Here is an 18,922-nt window from a genome sequence, read left to right as displayed (position 1 = left end):
TATGTGTAATTTGATTTGCTTCTAAAAGTATGTTTGACGTATAAAATTGAAATGTATAGTCTTATAAAATAATTATAAATGTATTGACTGAAGTTAATTTGAAATTCTTTTCACTCTTGTTACAAATGGGAGTAAAAATTGCTGAATGTTTCTTCTCTGAACTGTTTAAGAAAATCAGCAAACAAAAAACTAATGTTGTAAACAGAAGAAATTTCAATGCTGTAGTAAAGCAAAGAGAGTTTTGTATTCTGGATTTTATCCTCTACTACAGTGTTTCTCAACCTCAGCAACTATAAGATGTGTGGACTCCCAGAATTCCTCAGCCTGCATGCTGGCTGGGGGATTCTGGGAGTTGAAGTCCACACATCTTGAAATTGCTGAGGTTGAGAAACCCTGCTTTCCTGTATCACAGATATAGGAAGCATTAATTTTCAGGAAAAAAAGGCTGAGAGGAAGAGTAGGAAAAAAAGTTTCAGAATACACAATTATCCATACGTAATGTCTAATCAGCCCCTTTTTCTGAGTCAAAATATCAGTATGCTTTTTTGTTCTAACTGTTTTTATCATTTTCCTGGAGTTTTGAAAATGTAATGAAGTTAAGTTTAAGATTAAGGTTTCATATACTGGTTACTATTTAAAAAATAGATCAGTTGTTTTGAAAACAAATGCGTTTCATAAATGTTTTCCCCATTTTTCAGAAAACAGCTCAATTCCCCACCATTATCAGTGTCCTCCTTTTTTCTTCTTAAGTTTTCCCGTTTCTATCATCACTTAATACATAGCGAGTGGCCCAACAGTGTGGCTGTTACACCCAGAATTCTTAGTGCACGTTATTCATTAGGATGAACGAATCCTGTCATCATGTACCCACTGGCTCTCCATAGCATATCCTTCAGATAAATTACTTAAGGGCTCCATAACAAGAAAGCCATTATTTGCCTTTGTGATAGGCTCCGCACCCTCAAGATTGTTAGATAGTATTTTCCTGAGCTCTCCAGCTTTGTTCTGAGAACACCTGAACTTGTGGCGCTCTCTGTAAGTTGAACAACAACTCCATTGTGATATGTGGTCTTGGCATTTTGGCAGTTGTCATTCAATATATCTTGGAGGCATCAGGCAGAGGAAGGCTCTCTTATACAATTCTTGTTTTATATATTTGATTGGTTTGTGTTTTATCTTTTCACCTAACCAAGATGAATGATCAAGACCGTTATGTCTAACCAGAAAGATAAAAGGCCCATTCAACTGGGGTTGAAAGAAATTTGTATTGACAGAAGCCTGTTGCTAAGTAATAATAGGAAATGACAGTTTAGCTCAATCCAAGGTCAGGCCTAGCCAGGATAAGCTTGAAGATATGGAAACTGGGTCTCACAATTAAATCCTCTGCTGGCTTCACAGACTACTTGGCCTTCTTTAAATAAGAGCCCCCTAATAGATTCCCTTCAAAGTAAGCCACTATGATTTTTTTCAAGAAGTTATGATAAAAAACAATGCTGGTTTAATGCTGTGTGTAAAAGTAACCCATGCTTCTAGTAGTCAGAAGAACATAATGATCACTTGTATCAAAACCACTGGGGCTTCCAAGGGAATCTGCAGGATGGCTCTGCCCTGTCTTTCAACAAGGTCCTTCTGCAGGCTGATGGATGCCGTTTCTGTTCCAAACCCAGGACTGAATCCTGTTTTAAAATCTATCTGTTTTCCTTCCCTTTCTTGCAGACAAGAACTCGAGGCTCAAGGCTGAACATCATTATTGTGGCTGAAGGAGCAATCGATAAACATGGCAAGCCCATCAGTTCTGAAGACATTAAAAATGTGGGTGACTCAAGGCTGTTGTGGTTGAATCATCGCTTGCCTAACACTGAGGTGGAGCCAACATAAGGCTGTGTGGAAAGTCAAGCGTCTGAAATCTTATGCTTCTGGGCAGTTAAAAGTTCAGACCAATGGACGAATTAAGAAGTGAACTTTTAACTAGTTTCTGCTTTTATGAGATGCATTTAGAGGGCGTGAGATCAAATATTTGAATGCTTCCCCCTCAATTCCAAAATTGTTAGTGAACCAGGAGAAATTCTATCTCTATCCCTGCCATTTCTTCCTTTTTACTCCTTTTCCTCCATGTTTCCCAGCTGGAGAATTTATTGCAGGTGAAATATAGCTGGATACCCATTGACTAAGTCATTGGGGTCTCCAAACGTTAAGGACCTGTGGACACATTTCATGGGATCTGCTAGAACATGGTTCCAATGGAAGCCTTGCTAGTCACAGAAGATTGCCCCCTTCCCCCCTCCCAGTAAGTACAAGTCTGGGCATAAAATAAAATTTTTAGAAGAAAAAATATTTAAGAAACACACACACACAACTTCCAGGTAGTATTCCACTTTGCCATAGCTGCACATGCATCCATGTGCAAATCAGGCAATATCTCCTTATTCCTCCCCGAGTGCAGATGCTCCCCAAAAGCCCAGCAGACACCTCAAGCAACCCTACTGCAAATAGCCTGTCCAAAAGACTTTAAAATCTTGAGAGCTAGAGACTTGATTTGAGGGGAAGAACATTGAGATTCTCATGATCCTGAATGCTGCATTCCATTTTTGACAGATGTAATTGTGGAATTTTGTCAAACACACACATTGTTGTATTTCTCTTCCTTCTCCAGCTGGTTGTGAAACGCCTGGGTTTTGATACAAGAGTCACCATCCTAGGACATGTGCAGCGTGGTGGGACCCCCTCTGCCTTTGATCGTGTTCTGGTAAAAAAAAACCCAGTACCCTGTTCCAGATGTGTTTTCCTGATTATGTGCTTATAACTTCATTAGTTGTTGGAATGCAAAGCAAGCAATTAAGCTTCTCAGTCCTATTGACTCTTGCACTCATAGGCTGCTAAGTTTCTGGCATGAATTTCCAGGAGGTGAGCAAATGAGCATTTTCAAAAAATAGGAAAGATTCGCGTGGCATCTCATTTAGGCATTACTTTTCATGGGCTAGAATCTGCTTCATCAGACTGTAAACAGTGGGGCCAAAAAAAGAGGAAGACTCTGTGATCTTCCTAGGAAAAGCTAAGATGTATTGTTTTCTTCCAGCAATTTTTAAGACTTGCTTAACCTGATGAAGTAGGTTCTAATCATCAAACTGCCTTCTAATAATAAACAGAAGGGTTTCTCCAACAGGATTGGAGAAAAAGTACAGCTACTAAGAGAAAAGACAAGGAGGTGTCTGCATGCTTTGGTACCTCCCGTTAAAAAAATGTTGTTAAAATGAAGGAAACCCCTACCTCCTGACTAATTCTTGATGGTTCGATATAAGCAGCAGTTCCTCATAGTTATCAAAAAAACTCACTGTATCTTCAGAGGCTCAGTATTTCATCCCTCAGATCTGGCACTGAACATGAGTTCAGCCTGATTATCTTCCCATCGTCCTAAAATGTAATGAATTACACAACAACAAAACACTTCAGATTCTGGGGCAAAGGAAATGTGAGGCTATAGGATCTACATAAATATATATGATATTTAAATAATCATATATCCCATAATACCATTGAAAGTGCAGTGCTCAAGGGGAATTCTAGCAAAAACAACAACCCCACACCGTAAATAATGTGAGAAATTAGGAGATAGGCAGAGCAGCAGCGAGTGGAATCCCTTAAAGACTGGTGTGGCAGGCTGGGTTGTCTGCTTGAAGAACCAAAGTGACTTAAGCAATGGAAGGTGCTAGAATAAGCAGAGAGGGGCCTGTCCTGAGGCTGCTCCATCATCTAGTCATGGCTGCAGACAATTGTGAGATATCCTGGGATGAAATTCTGGGAGAAATCCCAAGTCACCTAATATTTTTTTTTAAGGACCCCCTGTTTTAAATCTCACAGGGAAGCAGGATGGGTGTGGAAGCGGTCATGGCCTTGCTGGAAGGAACTCCAGATACCCCAGCTTGTGTCGTCAGTCTTTCTGGTAATCAAGCCATCCGCCTTCCTCTCATGGAGTGTGTTCAAGTGGTAAGCGTTTCTTCTGCCTGTTCTCTCCCATCTCACGAATCTGTGGGAGATTAGCTTACCTTCGTTCACAGGGCCGCAACGGGGGGGGGGAGGGCAGGCGGGGCATGTGCCCCGGGTGCCATGCTGGGGGGGTGCCAAAATGAGCACTGGGGGGGGGGTGCCAAAACGGGCATGGAATCCATGTTTGCCCCGGGTGACACAGACCCTACTTGCGGCCCTGTTCATTTGTACACTGTATGTGGGGATTCTACTGTTTTACCAGACCCTTTGTCTCTCTGAGCATTGCAGTTTCTCCAAAAACTGCACCTCTAATGTGCTTGGAAGGAAGACCTAGGCCATCAAATAGTAAACTGCTTAACAATTTGTATAATTAGCAGAATCTTTACCAGCCTTCAAAATCACAGTTATAAAAAGCCTGATTAAAGAAAGCTGGAAAAAACTTTATTCAGAAAAGCATCATCAACTTTGTTATCTTGCAGTGGAGGAGCAACAAGCCCAATAAATTTGTTGTAACATTCAATAGAACCTGGAGTTTTTCTTCTTTTCATAGATTTAGTAGTATTTTCTGAAGAAATGTTCAGCTAGAAAAGCACTTTGACCATGTGTAATTTTCAGATACAGGTAGTCCTTGGTTAACAACCATTCATTCAGTGACCATTTGAAGTTATGACGGTACTGAATGAGTGGTACTTACTACCGGTCCTCGAAGTTCTGGCCATCCCAGCATCCCCATGGCCATGTAATTGTGATCTGGGAGCTTAGCAACTGGCTCTCACTCATGACAGTTGCAGGGTCCCAAGGTCACATGATCTCCATTTGCGACCTTCCCTGCCAGCTTCCCACAAGCAAAGTCAATGGAGAAGCTGGCAGGGGAGGTTGCCAGTGCTTGCACCCTCTCTCACTTGGCAGCAGCCACCCCTGGCTGGCAGTGCTGTGCCTTGCTGGCCACCCGCACACCCTCCCCTGCCTGGCAGCAGCCACTTACCTGCCCAGTGGCCTGCTTGCAAGCTATCTGGGACTTGTGACTTCCTGCCATCTTCCCCATTGACTTTGCTTGTGGGAAGCTGGCAGGAAGTTGTGAGGAGGTCTTTACTTAACGGCAGCAATGGGGAGTGCCAGGAATGCCATCTCTAAGTGATGCAGTCACGTGATATCCCAATTACCATCATTAAGCGAGAACTACTTGTAATTGTTATTTATTGCCACCAAGCCAAGATGGCCCATCTCCCTCTAAAAATATAAAAACAAGTATTCTGCTATTCCCCCCATTGTTTTAGTGAATGATGGAATATTGTACAGGCAGGGGGCAAGCCCTTTGTGTAAAAATCAGGTAACCTTTTCCACTTCTTTCAACAGACCAAAGATGTCACAACGGCAATGAATGAAGGACGGTTTGATGACGCTCTCAAACTCAGAGGAAGGTGAGGCTTAGCTTGAACAGGAAGGAAGGAGGAGAGACCAAAAGATGGTAAAGAGAAAGGGAACAGCAAAGAGGAGGGGTGGCCCAATTTACTTTAGCTTTGGTCCTGCTGTCCCCCAGCATGTGGTGTCAGAATGACTGTCCTAAGGCAGTGCTACCGTCACAAGATAACTGAAGCACTTTCTTTATGCACAGGGCTATATTTGAATTTCAGATTAACTGTACTGTACTGTAACTCAACCCCCTCTCAGTTCCTGGTGGCTGCATGGACACATGCCTGTAATTTCATTTGGTCTCCATGCAGCCACCAGGATTTGCTATTGCCTTTTCAGGGATATTTTTCAACCTTTCAGTCTAGCCCTATAGTCTTGGTAGAGAGCCAGTTTGGTGTAGTGGTTAAGGCGCCAGGCTAGAAGCCATTGAGTTCTAGTCTTGCCTTAGGCACAAGCCAGGTGGGTGACCTTGGGCCAGTCACTCTCTCAGCCCCAGGAAGGAGACAATGGCAAGCCACTTCTGAAAAACCTGCCAAGAAAACCGCAGGGACTTGTCCAGGCAGTCTCCGAGAATTGGACACAACTGAATGGATTAAAAAAAAAAACACAGTCTTGGTGGTCCCCTGACCAAGACTGATGCAGGACCACCCTGCTTTGCTTTTTGAGATCAGCTAAGTTTAGCAACCTGCTATTCCCAATCCTTTCTTCAATATTTGCTACTGCTCCCTTGAAGGTAGGGCACAGCTTTGCACAGGGGTTGAAAATGGGAAACAACAATGAGTATTTTTATCATGCTTTCAAATATTCAGAATTCTTCTCTCAGCTGCAAAACTCATGGCTGAGAAAACATCCATCATAATTATCTTGTTGCCCACAGGAGCTTTTTGAATAACTGGAATGTGTACAAGATTTTGGCCCACGTGCATCCACCCTCAGCCAAGGTAATGGTTGGGATGAGAGGAGAATGTGTAGCAGGGAAAAACCTACCGCTCAAGGGGAGAACCCAAAATTGGCATGCCAGAAGTGCCAGCTAGAAGCATTGGGTACCAGACAATGGAGAAGTCCTTTCTCTGCCTGAGAACCTGGGAAACTGCTCCTAGTGAGAGATAGGCACAGAGTATGATCTAGAATAAAACTACGGTTCTAGAACAAGGGTTTTCATATTTCCTTTGGGAGGATGCAGCGTCCTGTTTAGAACTTTGGCTGTCTGAATACGTGCCAACGTACATGGTGCTTTGGGTGGAGGAGGATAGAAATGGGGGGTTAGACCCCCTCTCCTCTTCCCCTAAGTATTCTTCTGTTTGGCAAAGAGTGGCGTATCGTGCTAGTCTTTTCTTCATCTGGGAGGAAACAGAGGTGTCTGCTGCTCCCCCAGGGGATTGCTCTGTCTGAGAGCTTGGGGAACTACAGCCATTCCAAACTGATGACACAAAAACTTGACCCTAAACTGAGCAGTCTGGTGGAGTATATGTGCCCAGGGGTTTGGTTCCACCAGAGGAATCCAGAATTCCAAAACAAACAGTATTTGGAAGGGGGGAATGTGTGTACAATATATATTTGAAGCCATTTCTGACTTTAGTCCGATCCTTGCCTTTCTTCCAGAGTGGCTACAATTTGGCAGTGATGAATGTAGGTGCACCAGCCGCAGGCATGAATGCAGCTGTGAGATCCACCGTCAGAATTGGTTTGATCCATGGACATAAGATGCTGGCTGTGCATGATGGGTTTGAGGGCCTTGCTGAAGGAAGGGTAATTAATTTAATCTGTCCATGCATTTCTCTTAGAACCTGTAAGCCACATGAGGTCCTCAGGCCTTCACTTTGCAGCCCCAAACCAGCCTCCGATGGGTATTCTGAATTCTGCAACAGAATAGCCAGTTTTCAGCAGCACCATTTTTAATTATTTTTCCCAAAAATAAGAGTAGAAAACACATATTTACACTCCTAAAATGCCCCAACCCCTTCCAAAGGGACAAAAATGGGATATTTCCCCTTAAACTCAAGGAAGCTAAAAATCAGATAAAACACACTTTCCACCAAAAAACGAAGGAAGTTTGTTCCTTTCTTAAAGCATTCCTTTTTTAAATATAATTTTTATTAAAATGAAAATTTACATAAGATTAAAAAATTATGGAATCATAAGAGGAAAAGTAGAAAAAAGAAACGTGAAAGAATAAAAAAGTGAAAGATACCTTTTTCTCTTTTGTTATCTAAAGAAGTGACTTCTGATCTTTTTTGCAGCAGTTACAAACATAATAAGTACCATTTCCACCCTCCCAAATTACATATCTTGATTCCCTTCTTCCCATAAACTTTTGTTGTTTATTCGTTTAGTCGCTTCTGACTCCTCGTGACTTCATGGACCAGCCCACGCCAGAGCTTCCTGTCGGTCATCACCACCCCCAGCTCCCCCAGGGACAAGTCCGTCACCTCTAGAATATCATCCATCCACCTTGCCCTTGGTCAGCCCCTCTTTCTTTTGCCTTCCACTCTCCCTAGCATCAGCATCTTCTCCAGGGTGTCCTGTCTTCTCATTATGTGGCCAAAGTATTTCAATTTTGCCTTTAATATCACTCCCTCAAGTGAGCAGTCTGGCTTTATTTCCTGGAGGATGGACTGGTTGGATCTTCTTGCAGTCCAAGGCACTAGGAGAATTTCCCTCCAACACCACAGTTCAAAAGCATCGATCTTCCTTCCCTCAGCCTTCCATATGGTCCAGCTCTCGCAGCCATAAGTTACTACGGGGAACACCACTGCTTTAACTATGTGGACCTTTGTTGTCAGTGTGATGTCTCTGCTCTTAACTATTTTATCGAGATTTGTCATTGCTCTTCTCCCAAGGATTAAGCGTCTTCTGATTTCCTGACTGCAGTCAGCATCTGCAGTCATCTTCGCACCTAGAAATACAGAGTCTTTCACTGCTTCTTCACTTTCTCCCTACATTTGCCAGTTATCAAACTGGTTGCCATAATCTTGGTTTTTTTGAGGTTTAGCTGCAAGCCAGCTTTTGCACTTTCTTCTTTCACCTTCATCATAAGGCTCCTCAGTTCCTCTTCGCTTTCAGCCATCAAAGTGGTATCATCTGCATATCTGAGATTGTTAATGTTTCTTCCAGCGATTTTAACTCCAGCCTTGGATTCCTCAAGCCCAGCTCGTCGCATGATGTGTTCTGCGTACAAGTTGAATAGGTAGGGTGAGAGTATACAGCCCTGCCATACTCCTTTCCCAATCTTAAACCAGTCCGTTGTTCCGTGATCTGTTCTTACTGTTGCTACTTGGTCATTATACAGATTCTTCAGGAGGCATACAAGATGACTTGGTATCCCCATACCGCTAAGAACTTGCCACAATTTGTTATGGTCCACACAATCAAAGACTTTAGAATAGTCAATAAAACAGAAATAGATGTTTTTCTGAAACTCCTTGGCTTTTTCCATTATCCAGCAGATATTGGCAATTTGGTCCCTAGTTCCTCTGCCTTTTCTAAACCCAGCTTGTACATCTGGCAATTCTCGCTCCATGAATTGCTGAAGTCTACCTTGCAGGATCTTGAGCATTACCTTACTGGCATGTGAAATGAGTGCCACTGTTCGATAGTTTGAACATTCTTTAATGTTCCCCTTTTTTGGTATGGGGATATAAGTTGATTTTTTCCAGTCTGATGGCCATTCTTGTGTTTTCCAAATGTGCTGGCATATAGCATGCATTACCTTGACAGCATCATCTCGCAAGATTTTGAACAGTTCAGCTGGGATGCCGTCGTCTCCTGCTGCCTTGTTATTAGCAATGCTTCTTAAGGCCCATTCAACCTCACTCTTCAGGATGTCTGGCGCTAGCTCACTGACCACACCGTCAAAGCCATCCCCGATATTGTTATCCTTCCCATACAGGTCTTCCATATATTCTTGCCACTTTTCTTGATCTCTTCTTCTTCTGTTAGGTCCTTGCCATCTTTGTTTTTGATCATACCCATTTTGGCCTGGAATTTACCTCCAATGTTTCTAATTTTCTGGAAGAGGTCTCTTGTCCTTCCTATTCTATTTTCTTCCACTTCCACGCATTGCTTGTTTAAAAATAATTCCTTATCTCTTCTGGCCAACCTCTGGAATGTTGCATTTAATTGGGCATATCTCCCCCTATCACTGTTGCCTTTTGCTTTCCTTCTTTCTTGGGCTACTTCTAGTGTCTCAGCAGACAGCCATTTTGCCTTCTTAGTTTTCTCTTTCTTTGGGATGTATTTTGTTGCCGCCTCCTGAACAATGCTGCCAACTTCTGTCCATAGTTCTTCCGGGACCCTATCTACTAAGTCCAGTCCCTTAAATCTATTCTTCACCTCCACTGCATATTCCTTAGGAATATTAGTGAGCTCATATCTAGCTGATCTGTGGGTCTTCCCTAATCTCTTTAGTCTGATCCTAAATTGTGCAAGAAGAAGTTCGTGATCTGAACTACAGTCAGCTCCAGGTCTTGTTTTTACCGACTGTATAGATGTCCGCCACCTTTGGCTGCAAAGGATGTAGTCAATCTGATTTCGGTGTTGTCCATCTGGTGAAGTCCATGTATAAAGCCGTCTCTTAGGTTGTTGGAAGAGAGTGTTTGTTATGCAGAGTGAATTGTCTTGGCAAAATTCTATCAGCCTATGTCCTGCTTCGTTTTGTTCTCCCAGGCCATACTTACCTGTAATTCGAGGTGTCATTTGACTGCCCACCTTAGCATTCCAGTCTCCCGTGATGAAAATAACGTCTTTTGGGCGTATTGTTCAGTAGGTGCTGCAGATCCTCATAGAACTGCTTTACTTCAGCTTCTTCAGCATCTGTGGTTGGGGCATATATTTGGATCACTGTGATGTTAGATGGCTTGCCCTGAATTCAAATTGAGATCATTCTATCATTTTTTGGATTGTATCCAAGCACTGCTTTAGCCACTTTACTATTAATTATGAAGGGTGCTTCATTTCTTCTGTGGTCCCCTTGTCCACAGTAGTAGATCTGGTGGTCATTTGATGTGAAGTGGCTCATTCCAGTCCATTTCAGTTCACTGATGCCCAGAATGTCTATCTTTAATCTTGACATCTCACCGATAACCACATCCAATTTGCCCTGGCTCATAGATCTTACATTCCAGGTTCCAGTGGTGTGTTGATCCTTAGAACATCGGATTCGCCATTCACCACCAGCACCGTCGGCCGCTAGCCCTCCTTTCGGCTTTGAGCTAGCTGCGTCATTATGTCTGGGGCTAGTTGAACTCATCCTCTGTTCCTCCCCAGTAGCATTTTGACCATCTTCCGACCTGGGGGTCTCATCTTCTGATGGTATACCGACATATCTCTGGTTGTACTGATCCATTTAGTTTTCACGGCAAGAATACTGGGGTGGGTTGCCATTACCTTCCCCAGGGATTGCATTTAGTCTGACCTCTCTGTCATGACCTTCCCGTCTTGGTGGCCCTTCACGGTTTAGCTCATGGCATCATTGAGGTGCTCAAGCTCCAGCACCACGACAAGGTAACAATCCTTTGCTGAAGCTTCCCATAAACTACCTTTAATAAATAAATAAAGGGTTTCCAGGCTTATATAAAAGTAACTGTTGTTCCCTCCTTAATGAAACAAGCCAATTTAGCCATTTCTGCAAGCTCCGCCATCTTCACGATCCATTCCTCCATTATGGATATTTCTGTATTCTTCCAGTTTTGTGCATATAATAGGCTCGCTGCAATCACCATGTATAAAACCAATTGTCCATAAGCCTTTTCCACTTGACTGTCCATAAAGTCCTAATAAGAAAAATTCCGGTTTCAGCTGAATATTAATTTTTAAAAAAAACTCTGCATCACCATATATATTTACGTCCAGTATCTTTTTGCTTTTTCACAAGTCCACCTTGCATCTTAAAGCATTCCCTTTTTCTATACACCATTGTGTGATTATTGAGCAGAATGTCGTAGAAACTGTCTTGCTGGTTGAGCTAAGAAATTCTTCCCCACCCTGCTTTCTCTTTTCAGATTGAAGTAATAGGGTGGGCAGGAGTTGGTGGTTGGACTGGAAAAGGCGGATCAAACCTCGGAACAAAAAGGTACGAGGAAGGGGGAGAGGCTTCGGAATAAGCAAACACACTTAAAAATAAATTAACATTTTGAAATAACTTTCTTCTGCTATAAATTGAAGCACACATTGCTAAAAGGTTCCCATTTAAAGTCAAAAGCAGTGGCTCCTGCAAATATGCATCCAACAGCCTCCTCCAAGGGCAGGAAGTTCTGTGTCTTTATATCAGGGCTGACTGGACATCACCCATGTCCACTGCAGAGATGCAGCAGTGTTATTTTTCCCCCAGTGGAGGCTAATTAAAAGAACCGTAGAGCAGTGTTTCTCAGCCTCAGCAACTTTGAATTCTGGGAGTTGAAGTCCACTCATCCAGGTTGCTGAGGTTGAGAAACACTGCCTTAGAGCAATAATTCATGCAGAGACATCATGCAGACTCCTTTGAGGCTAAGTAATTTCAGCACTGGGAATAACTGAATTACTCTAAACACATCCTGTGCTTAGTCACATTGGTCAGTTTCCAGCTGAGGGTGACTAAGAACTGGGAGCTTCAGGGGTAATAGACATCCTGGTATTTTTTGGGAGTGAATTAAAGGGACTATGTGTAGGAGGATCGTTGGTATTTTTCATTGATTCTGCCTGTTTGATCATAGGACTCTGCCCAAGAAATACTTTGAGGAAATCAGCAACATCATTGCCAATTTTAACATCCATGGGCTGATTATAATTGGTGGTTTTGAGGTATGTCTGTGGAGACCCTGGGCTATTAGAGCCACCCATCATATATGTAGGATCAGTAGGAAAACATGTCTAAGTGTGGAACTTTTCATATTCCACAGATCTCTTTCCCCAGGCAAAATGTGATTCACTGATGGTTGGAAGAAGCCCCTTCTGTCTGACATCTGTATCTTAAGCCAACTGAACAAAGGAAAATGTGTTCTGATTCTAGGGAAGAATGATAATGGGAACGAAGTGTCTACTGCAGTGTTTCTCAACCTTGGCAACTTTAAGATATGTGGACTTCAACTTCCAGAATTCCCCAGCCATTTGCAAGGTTGAGAAACACTGGTCTACTGTGTTATCAGTAGAGAGGGAAAGGGAGGAGCTGGAGGCTGCAAGAGACTGATGGTTACAATCTCTGGGGTTTGAGTGCAGCATCTGAACAGGTTTGGGAAGTTGATGCTACCCTTCCTGGTTGGATTATGGAAGTGAAACCCCCTCCTTTTCCCCCCTTTTGGTAGGCTTTCACTGGCAGCCTGGAGTTGATTGAAGGCCGGTGCAAATATGAAGAGCTCTGCATCCCAATCTGTGTGATTCCTGCTACTGTTTCTAACAATGTTCCTGGCTCCGACTTCAGCATTGGCGCAGACACTGCCCTCAACACCATAACTGCGGTAGGTGCTTTGTTTACATCCCAGTTCCAGCTCAGGAGAATTCACCACAGGCAGAATCTTACCCCTGCTTAAATTTGCCTTTTTGCAGTGAGGAATAGGTTTGCAATAGCAACAGGCATTTCCTGTGCACAGGAGCTGTAGCAGGTTCTGGAGAAAGGAAAGAACCTCGGCGATTCGAAAGGCATTAATATCCTTTCGTTTATTTTAAGTTTCTAGTCATAGGACATGGGTTTAGATTTAGAAAGGTTTAAGCCATGCCCTAATGTTTAAAACGATCCAGGATGCAAGGCACAGAGAAAGTAAGTTTTCTGTTAGAGAAATAAGGCTACATCTTGCTGTTCCTTGCAGGAGAAAATTTACCATCTGCACATTTTAAATGGGCTGTAGGAATTTTAAAAAAATGGTGCAGAGTGTCAATCTTGTTTCTTGGGCCTGTCCATTTTGAAAATACTTTGAAAAGAAAGCTGTTCCTAACTCCTGAGAGTACTAACCCTAGGCTAAGCAGGCAATGAATAATGAACATGGTCTTAGGCAATTTCGTGCCTTTAAAAGTAATGAAAAGGGGGTGTTGCTCAGTGGGAGAGTGCTGGCTTTGCATGCAGAACTCCACTTGGGTGGCTTGGAAAGTTGCTCCCAGAGAGTGCAGACACTGGTGTCTGTCTCAATATAAGGAAGATTTTGTATCTTACATGTTTCTATCTTGCACTGGTCTAGATAAACCCCTCTCTCTCTCTCTTTTTTTTTATATCCCCTCCCTCCAATATGTGGTTGATCGTTGCATGTTTAAATGAATATGTCTTAAGAAAGCAAAGCTAAGACTCCCCAAATAGTTCCAAAAGGATCTTTTCTGGTTCCCATTCAAAGCTTTTCTTCTTTGCTTGGTTTCATTCCTAGACTTGTGACCGCATCAAACAGTCTGCAGCTGGCACCAAGCGGCGGGTCTTCATCATTGAAACTATGGGAGGCTATTGTGGCTACCTGGCTACTATGGCAGGCTTAGCAGCTGGAGCAGATGCAGCCTACATTTATGAAGACCCTTTCACCATCCATGACTTGGAGGTGAACCTCTTTGGCAGAGGCAAATGTTTGCTCTAAAACCGCATACCTGGCCCTAGGAGGACAGCATGTGTTGATCTAGGGAGACCATACCATGGACAGGGGAAGAGCTGAGCTCAGTATCCGAACAAATGTGTTCTATTGCATCTTAGATGAGCCCTGAATCTTTTGATAGAGCAGGGAAAAATACCAGGTAGAAACTAGAGGGAATTCACACTATCAGAAACATACTGCTGCATAAGAAGGATGGATTGTTTACTTATTGTCACTATGATTATTTTACTAAGCTTATATGGCATTCCAATCATGTCTGACTCTAAATGGCTTACACACTTCCAGAACAGTAGTAAGATTAAAAACTAAAACACAGCAATGATGTCCTACTGCGAAGGAACAACCATAGCTCAAATACACAATCAACCCCCGGGAGAGACATGAACAACCCTCCAGACCCTTAAGGCTTGCTGAAACAGCCAGATCTTAATAGATTTATGTAAAAGTAACGGGGCCGGGGCCCATCTGATATGAGGTGCATGCTGTTGCGGGGGTGTGGAGAGCACTGATTGAGAAGGGTCAGATCTGGAGGGAGCCTTCTGTTCCAAATCTTAAAGGATGGGCAGAGACCGTAGGGAGAACACGGTCAACAGACATCCAAGTCTTGAACCCTGAAGGGCTTTAAAGATGACAGCCAGCACCTTGACTTGCACCTGGAAACAACAGGTAACCAGTGCTGCTCTTGGAGCGGAGGTGTTACATGAGCAAATCGCTTTGCACCTATAATTGTTTGCATTCTGTTGCAGTTTCTGGGTGATCTTCAAGGGCAGCCCCACGTAGAGGTCTTGTAGAGTACCTTGCACAGGAGGTGACCATTGTGTAAGTGACTGATCCAGGAAGGGTATTCCAAAGGAATCTGTACAGAGATCCTCCTAGTTCCAGCTACCAGTGATCTTGAGGCGTTCCATGAGAACCCCCAGATTACAAACCAGTTCAGCATGGGGAAGCACAGCCCTGTCCAGAGCCAAAATAGAGTATCTCTGGAATCGGAGGGCTTTTGTACCCAAAGTCATTTAGTCATGTTGGGATTGGTCTAAGCCTGTTTTTTTCCTTTCCCACCCCTCACAACCTCCAAGGCATCAACATAGAACCTCAACCACATCTCCAGTTCTATTCTGATGTACTACAAGATGGTTTTCCACTTTCTCAGTCCCATCCCCTCCAACCCCCACATACACTTATCCACAGATTTTGCTGTGGATATTAAATCTCGAATGTAACTATAAACTGGGGCAACACCACTTTCTTATTAGAGAAATGGATGGGTCAGAAGAAGTTGTCAGCTGTTTCACTGTGTGATTTGCTCTTCCAGCCAACCGGGTAACATTGCTTGATCTCTGCACTGGGTGTAATTGTGGAACTAATTGCTTGTTGTACTTGCCTTTCATTCAGAAAGGTGCAGTATAATTCCTGCCTCCCTCCAGAAGGGAATGCTCGCTACATCTCTTCATTACTCATTTTTCTGGATTTGTCTTCAGTCAGAAGCAATCAAACATTCAAGAAGGGAGAACAAACTAATTCAGAACTTTAGGCCATTTTATTTATTTATTTATCAAATTTGTCACCGCCCATCTCCTCCCACCATTTGTCATTGTGTGGGCTGGCTCTGCCGTCCCTAATACAAATAGATACGGATATAATGCAGTTTGACTTTTACAGAGAGAATAATTTAGTGTGTTCATATCCACAAATCCAAACACAGTATTGTTGGCTTTAATACACACAATCTACCACCTAATAAACTTGACGTGGAAAAGTGTTTCCATGTGAGTAGTACATTTTTATTCTGTAATAAGGATGTGGTAAAGCAAGTGGCTTGACTAATATAACAAAATCTACAGTACTGTATTTGAAATGTGTTAATATACAATTTGAGGGATAAGACCAAATGGTGCCGTTCTTCCTTTGCTTTACAGATGAATGTGGAACATCTGACTGAGAAGATGAAAACCACAGTGAAAAGAGGCCTAATATTGAGGTACCTGACTAAACTTATTAGAGGGGATTAAAAGTTTAGAAGTAATTCAGTTCTCTGTAAGTATGATAAAAGATATTCCTTTATGTAATGGGCTATGAGAATAACTTGGAGAGACAGGAGGAAAAGCTGCAACCTAGACAGCAATGGGATAAGAGAAATCTGAGTCCAAAGCAGGAATGTAATTTGAGAAAGCGTCTCAGAAGGAACCCTCCCTAGTTCTTTGGAATGTAAAGGCAGGGAGGGGGGAAGCGCTTTCAGACTTGCAAGATTCTGTTACTGTAATGTTACAATAAAAGTAAATTTTGGTTTCCTGGTCTGGATTACCTTGAAGGGTTGACACTTTGCAAGAGAGACAGAAGCAGGGGTATTTTTAAGCATATATTGCCATAATTGTAGTGTGCATCTTTATCAACATTTTTCCAAAATACGTTGGGCTCAGAAGCACTTTATAGCACAATTTATATATAACTTCCCTTGCCATCTAAGATTGGTCCATTCCACTTGTCATTATTTTTTACTTCCTATACCCTCAGAAACAAACTTGTAGTTGTCTACAGTGCTGCCAATCTTGAAACACTAGGAAAAGGGTTTTCTCCAAAGAATATCAAACAATCTCACTCAGCTTCTACAGGTCTTGGAGAGGAAAAAATGCTCATCCACCCTCCACTAAAGAGGAAATAAAATAAATTGCCAACACATGCATGCACTCTTGTTTCATTTTGCATGCCTGTTGATGTGTGTTTGATCTCATTAAATATAATGATGATTATGGTGATGATAATGATTAAGCTACAAAGCTGTAAAGCCACCATTCTCTTTAAAGGACCTGCTGGAAAGTCTGAGCTCCAGGAGGTTAGGGGAAGCAGGAAGTGGACTGTCCACGAGCTCCATAAAGTCATGGCAATTCAAAGCATTGCAAAAGAGATTACTAGGGTTATGCATGCTTTGAAAATAATTCAGAAATGCAGTGCATTTGCAGTGTTTGCAAGTGCAGTGTTTTTTTGTAAGCCTGAAAAAAAAGTGCTGCTCCTATGAGGAATCTAATAATAAAGTTACTATGTCTCTTAAAGCTACTATGTCTCCTAAAGCAGCTACACTTTTTTCAGGTTTCTATGGAATCTGAAAAAAATTGAACTACTTTAATGAATTGTAGAAAGATGCTGTACTTGTATGAATGATTTTTTTAAGCGTGCAGTGCCCTAGAGAATGCTAGCTTTGCCACAGTTTTGACTACAGTTTAGCTATGGCAGAAAAAAAAAACCCTGCTCAGCTGTCCAACACTGCTGGTACTGTAGGATTAGAGTGACATAGAACTGCTTTCAAACCAGCATATAGCCAGAAGTGCCTATTCACACTTAGCAATTCGTTCAACAGTTTATATTGTTAAGTAGGGAATGAATATTGTGCCCGTGTCCAACTAGCAACAGCAGCAAAATGAAATGAACTGCGAGGTGTCTCAGGCAGCCCAGCCCACCTCCCATTAGAGAAACGAGATCCTTCTCTCACAATAATCCCATGCCTGATTGAGAAATAGGCATCCTACATGGTAGCTTGCCTTTTCTCTAGCCAATAAGCATCATGAGAAACGAAACAGAAAAAAATGTTGGCTCTCCTGGGCAGATGTTGTTATTTAAAGACTATCACAGGCATGTCTCTAGATGTTACGGATCTATAGGTCTCAGCATCCTTCACAACTAGTTGGGGCTGTAGAAAATGTAGCTCAGGAAGGTCACAAGTTTCCCATTCAAAGGAGGAATCACATGGAAGACAGCACAAGCATTTTAATACCTGTATGCACGTACACATGCACACTTTTTCCCCACTCTGAGGCATGCACTAAAACCAATTAAGGGCAGCAGCTTTTCAGCTTACCTGATTTCTGTGCAAAGGGACACGATTGGAGGCTGAGTTCGCATTCAATGAAGATGGGATCTTTGGGATGCTCAAAAGAGCCAGATTCTTCTCAAAGGTTGAAGAACTGCCTGTGGCTGCTCTTTGAAACCCACCTTCCTCAACAAGGTGCCTTCCGGGTGGATTGAATGTCATCTACACCCAGCATTAATTACTACAAATTATAATTTGTAGCCTATATATAGAATGAGGACAAAATTTTAATCAGCAAAGCAGAAAGACCATGTGAAGCTACAGATAGGAAGTGAAAGTATATGCAAGAGTTGTCAATAACATTCTGAAATAAAATGCCCTTTTTACAGTATTATACCGTATCATTTTTCATGTTATGGTCTATTAACTTAATTCTATGTATGCCTCTTTTTCCCTTTTCCAGGAATGAAAAATGCAATGAAAACTATACCACAGACTTCATATATAATTTGTATTCGGAGGAAGGAAAAGGTGTCTTTGATACCCGAAAGAATGTTTTGGGACACATGCAGCAGGTACGTCTGAAACCTGAGAGTTTGGTTATCTTCCTAGGACCAGAAGAATTGAACTATGACACAGAAAACACACAAATAAGTAGATTGATCCCCCTTCTATAGGTCTCCAGTAGGTCAGATACTGCCCTGGGTATTGTTGGTACTTCATTGATTGAGCAACTTGGTGACTGTCATTCAAGAGGAAACTGATTTTCTGCTTTGAAGCTTACTTTTTCCCCTTCTCCCCATCCCCATTACCCCACCCCTACAGAGAGAGAGATGCTTTGGTTTCCTCATTTTATTTATTAAAAAATGTAAATTGCCCAATAGCCAAAACTCTCTAGGTGATTTACAATAAAACACATTAAAAATATAATTTAAGTAAAAGCATATGTAAAAAATTAAGCATGTGTAAAAATTTAAGTAAAAGCATGTGTAAAAGCATAAGTAAAAGTAAAAGTGGAAGGCAAAAGGAAGAGGGGCCAACCAAGGGCAAGATGGATGGATGATATTCTAGAGGTGATGGATTCATCCCTGGGGGAGCTGGGAGTGTTGATGACTGACAGGAAGCTCTGGTGTGGGCTGGTCCATGAAGTCACGAAGAGTCGGAAGCGACTGAACGAATAAAC

The 18,922-nt window shown here is 42.3% G+C and overlaps 2 protein-coding genes across 4 annotated transcripts in view; one reads left to right on the top strand and one right to left on the bottom strand.

Moving 5' to 3' along the window:
* The window catches only part of ASB8 (ankyrin repeat and SOCS box containing 8), a 107,105-nt gene that overhangs the window by 67,869 nt on the left and 20,314 nt on the right, over positions 1 to 18,922 (bottom strand). The gene's annotated exons all lie outside the window — the stretch shown is intronic.
* PFKM (phosphofructokinase, muscle) overlaps positions 1 to 18,922 on the top strand; it is a 49,752-nt gene that overhangs the window by 27,847 nt on the left and 2,983 nt on the right. For all 3 annotated transcript variants that reach the window (XM_063293891.1, XM_063293892.1, XM_063293890.1), the window contains exons 9-20: positions 1,717 to 1,812; positions 2,654 to 2,746; positions 3,859 to 3,984; positions 5,341 to 5,405; positions 6,275 to 6,338; positions 7,000 to 7,146; positions 11,397 to 11,467; positions 12,087 to 12,174; positions 12,675 to 12,827; positions 13,722 to 13,886; positions 15,854 to 15,915; positions 18,203 to 18,314. In XM_063293891.1, coding sequence (XP_063149961.1) covers positions 1,717 to 1,812; positions 2,654 to 2,746; positions 3,859 to 3,984; positions 5,341 to 5,405; positions 6,275 to 6,338; positions 7,000 to 7,146; positions 11,397 to 11,467; positions 12,087 to 12,174; positions 12,675 to 12,827; positions 13,722 to 13,886; positions 15,854 to 15,915; positions 18,203 to 18,314 — 1,242 coding nt within the window. The remainder of the gene's footprint in view (positions 1 to 1,716; positions 1,813 to 2,653; positions 2,747 to 3,858; positions 3,985 to 5,340; positions 5,406 to 6,274; positions 6,339 to 6,999; positions 7,147 to 11,396; positions 11,468 to 12,086; positions 12,175 to 12,674; positions 12,828 to 13,721; positions 13,887 to 15,853; positions 15,916 to 18,202; positions 18,315 to 18,922) is intronic.

This window comes from Candoia aspera, chromosome 2 (genome assembly GCF_035149785.1).
Source record: "Candoia aspera isolate rCanAsp1 chromosome 2, rCanAsp1.hap2, whole genome shotgun sequence".
Lineage (NCBI taxonomy): Eukaryota > Metazoa > Chordata > Lepidosauria > Squamata > Boidae > Candoia > Candoia aspera.
This window is presented reverse-complemented; position numbering and strand designations above follow the sequence as displayed.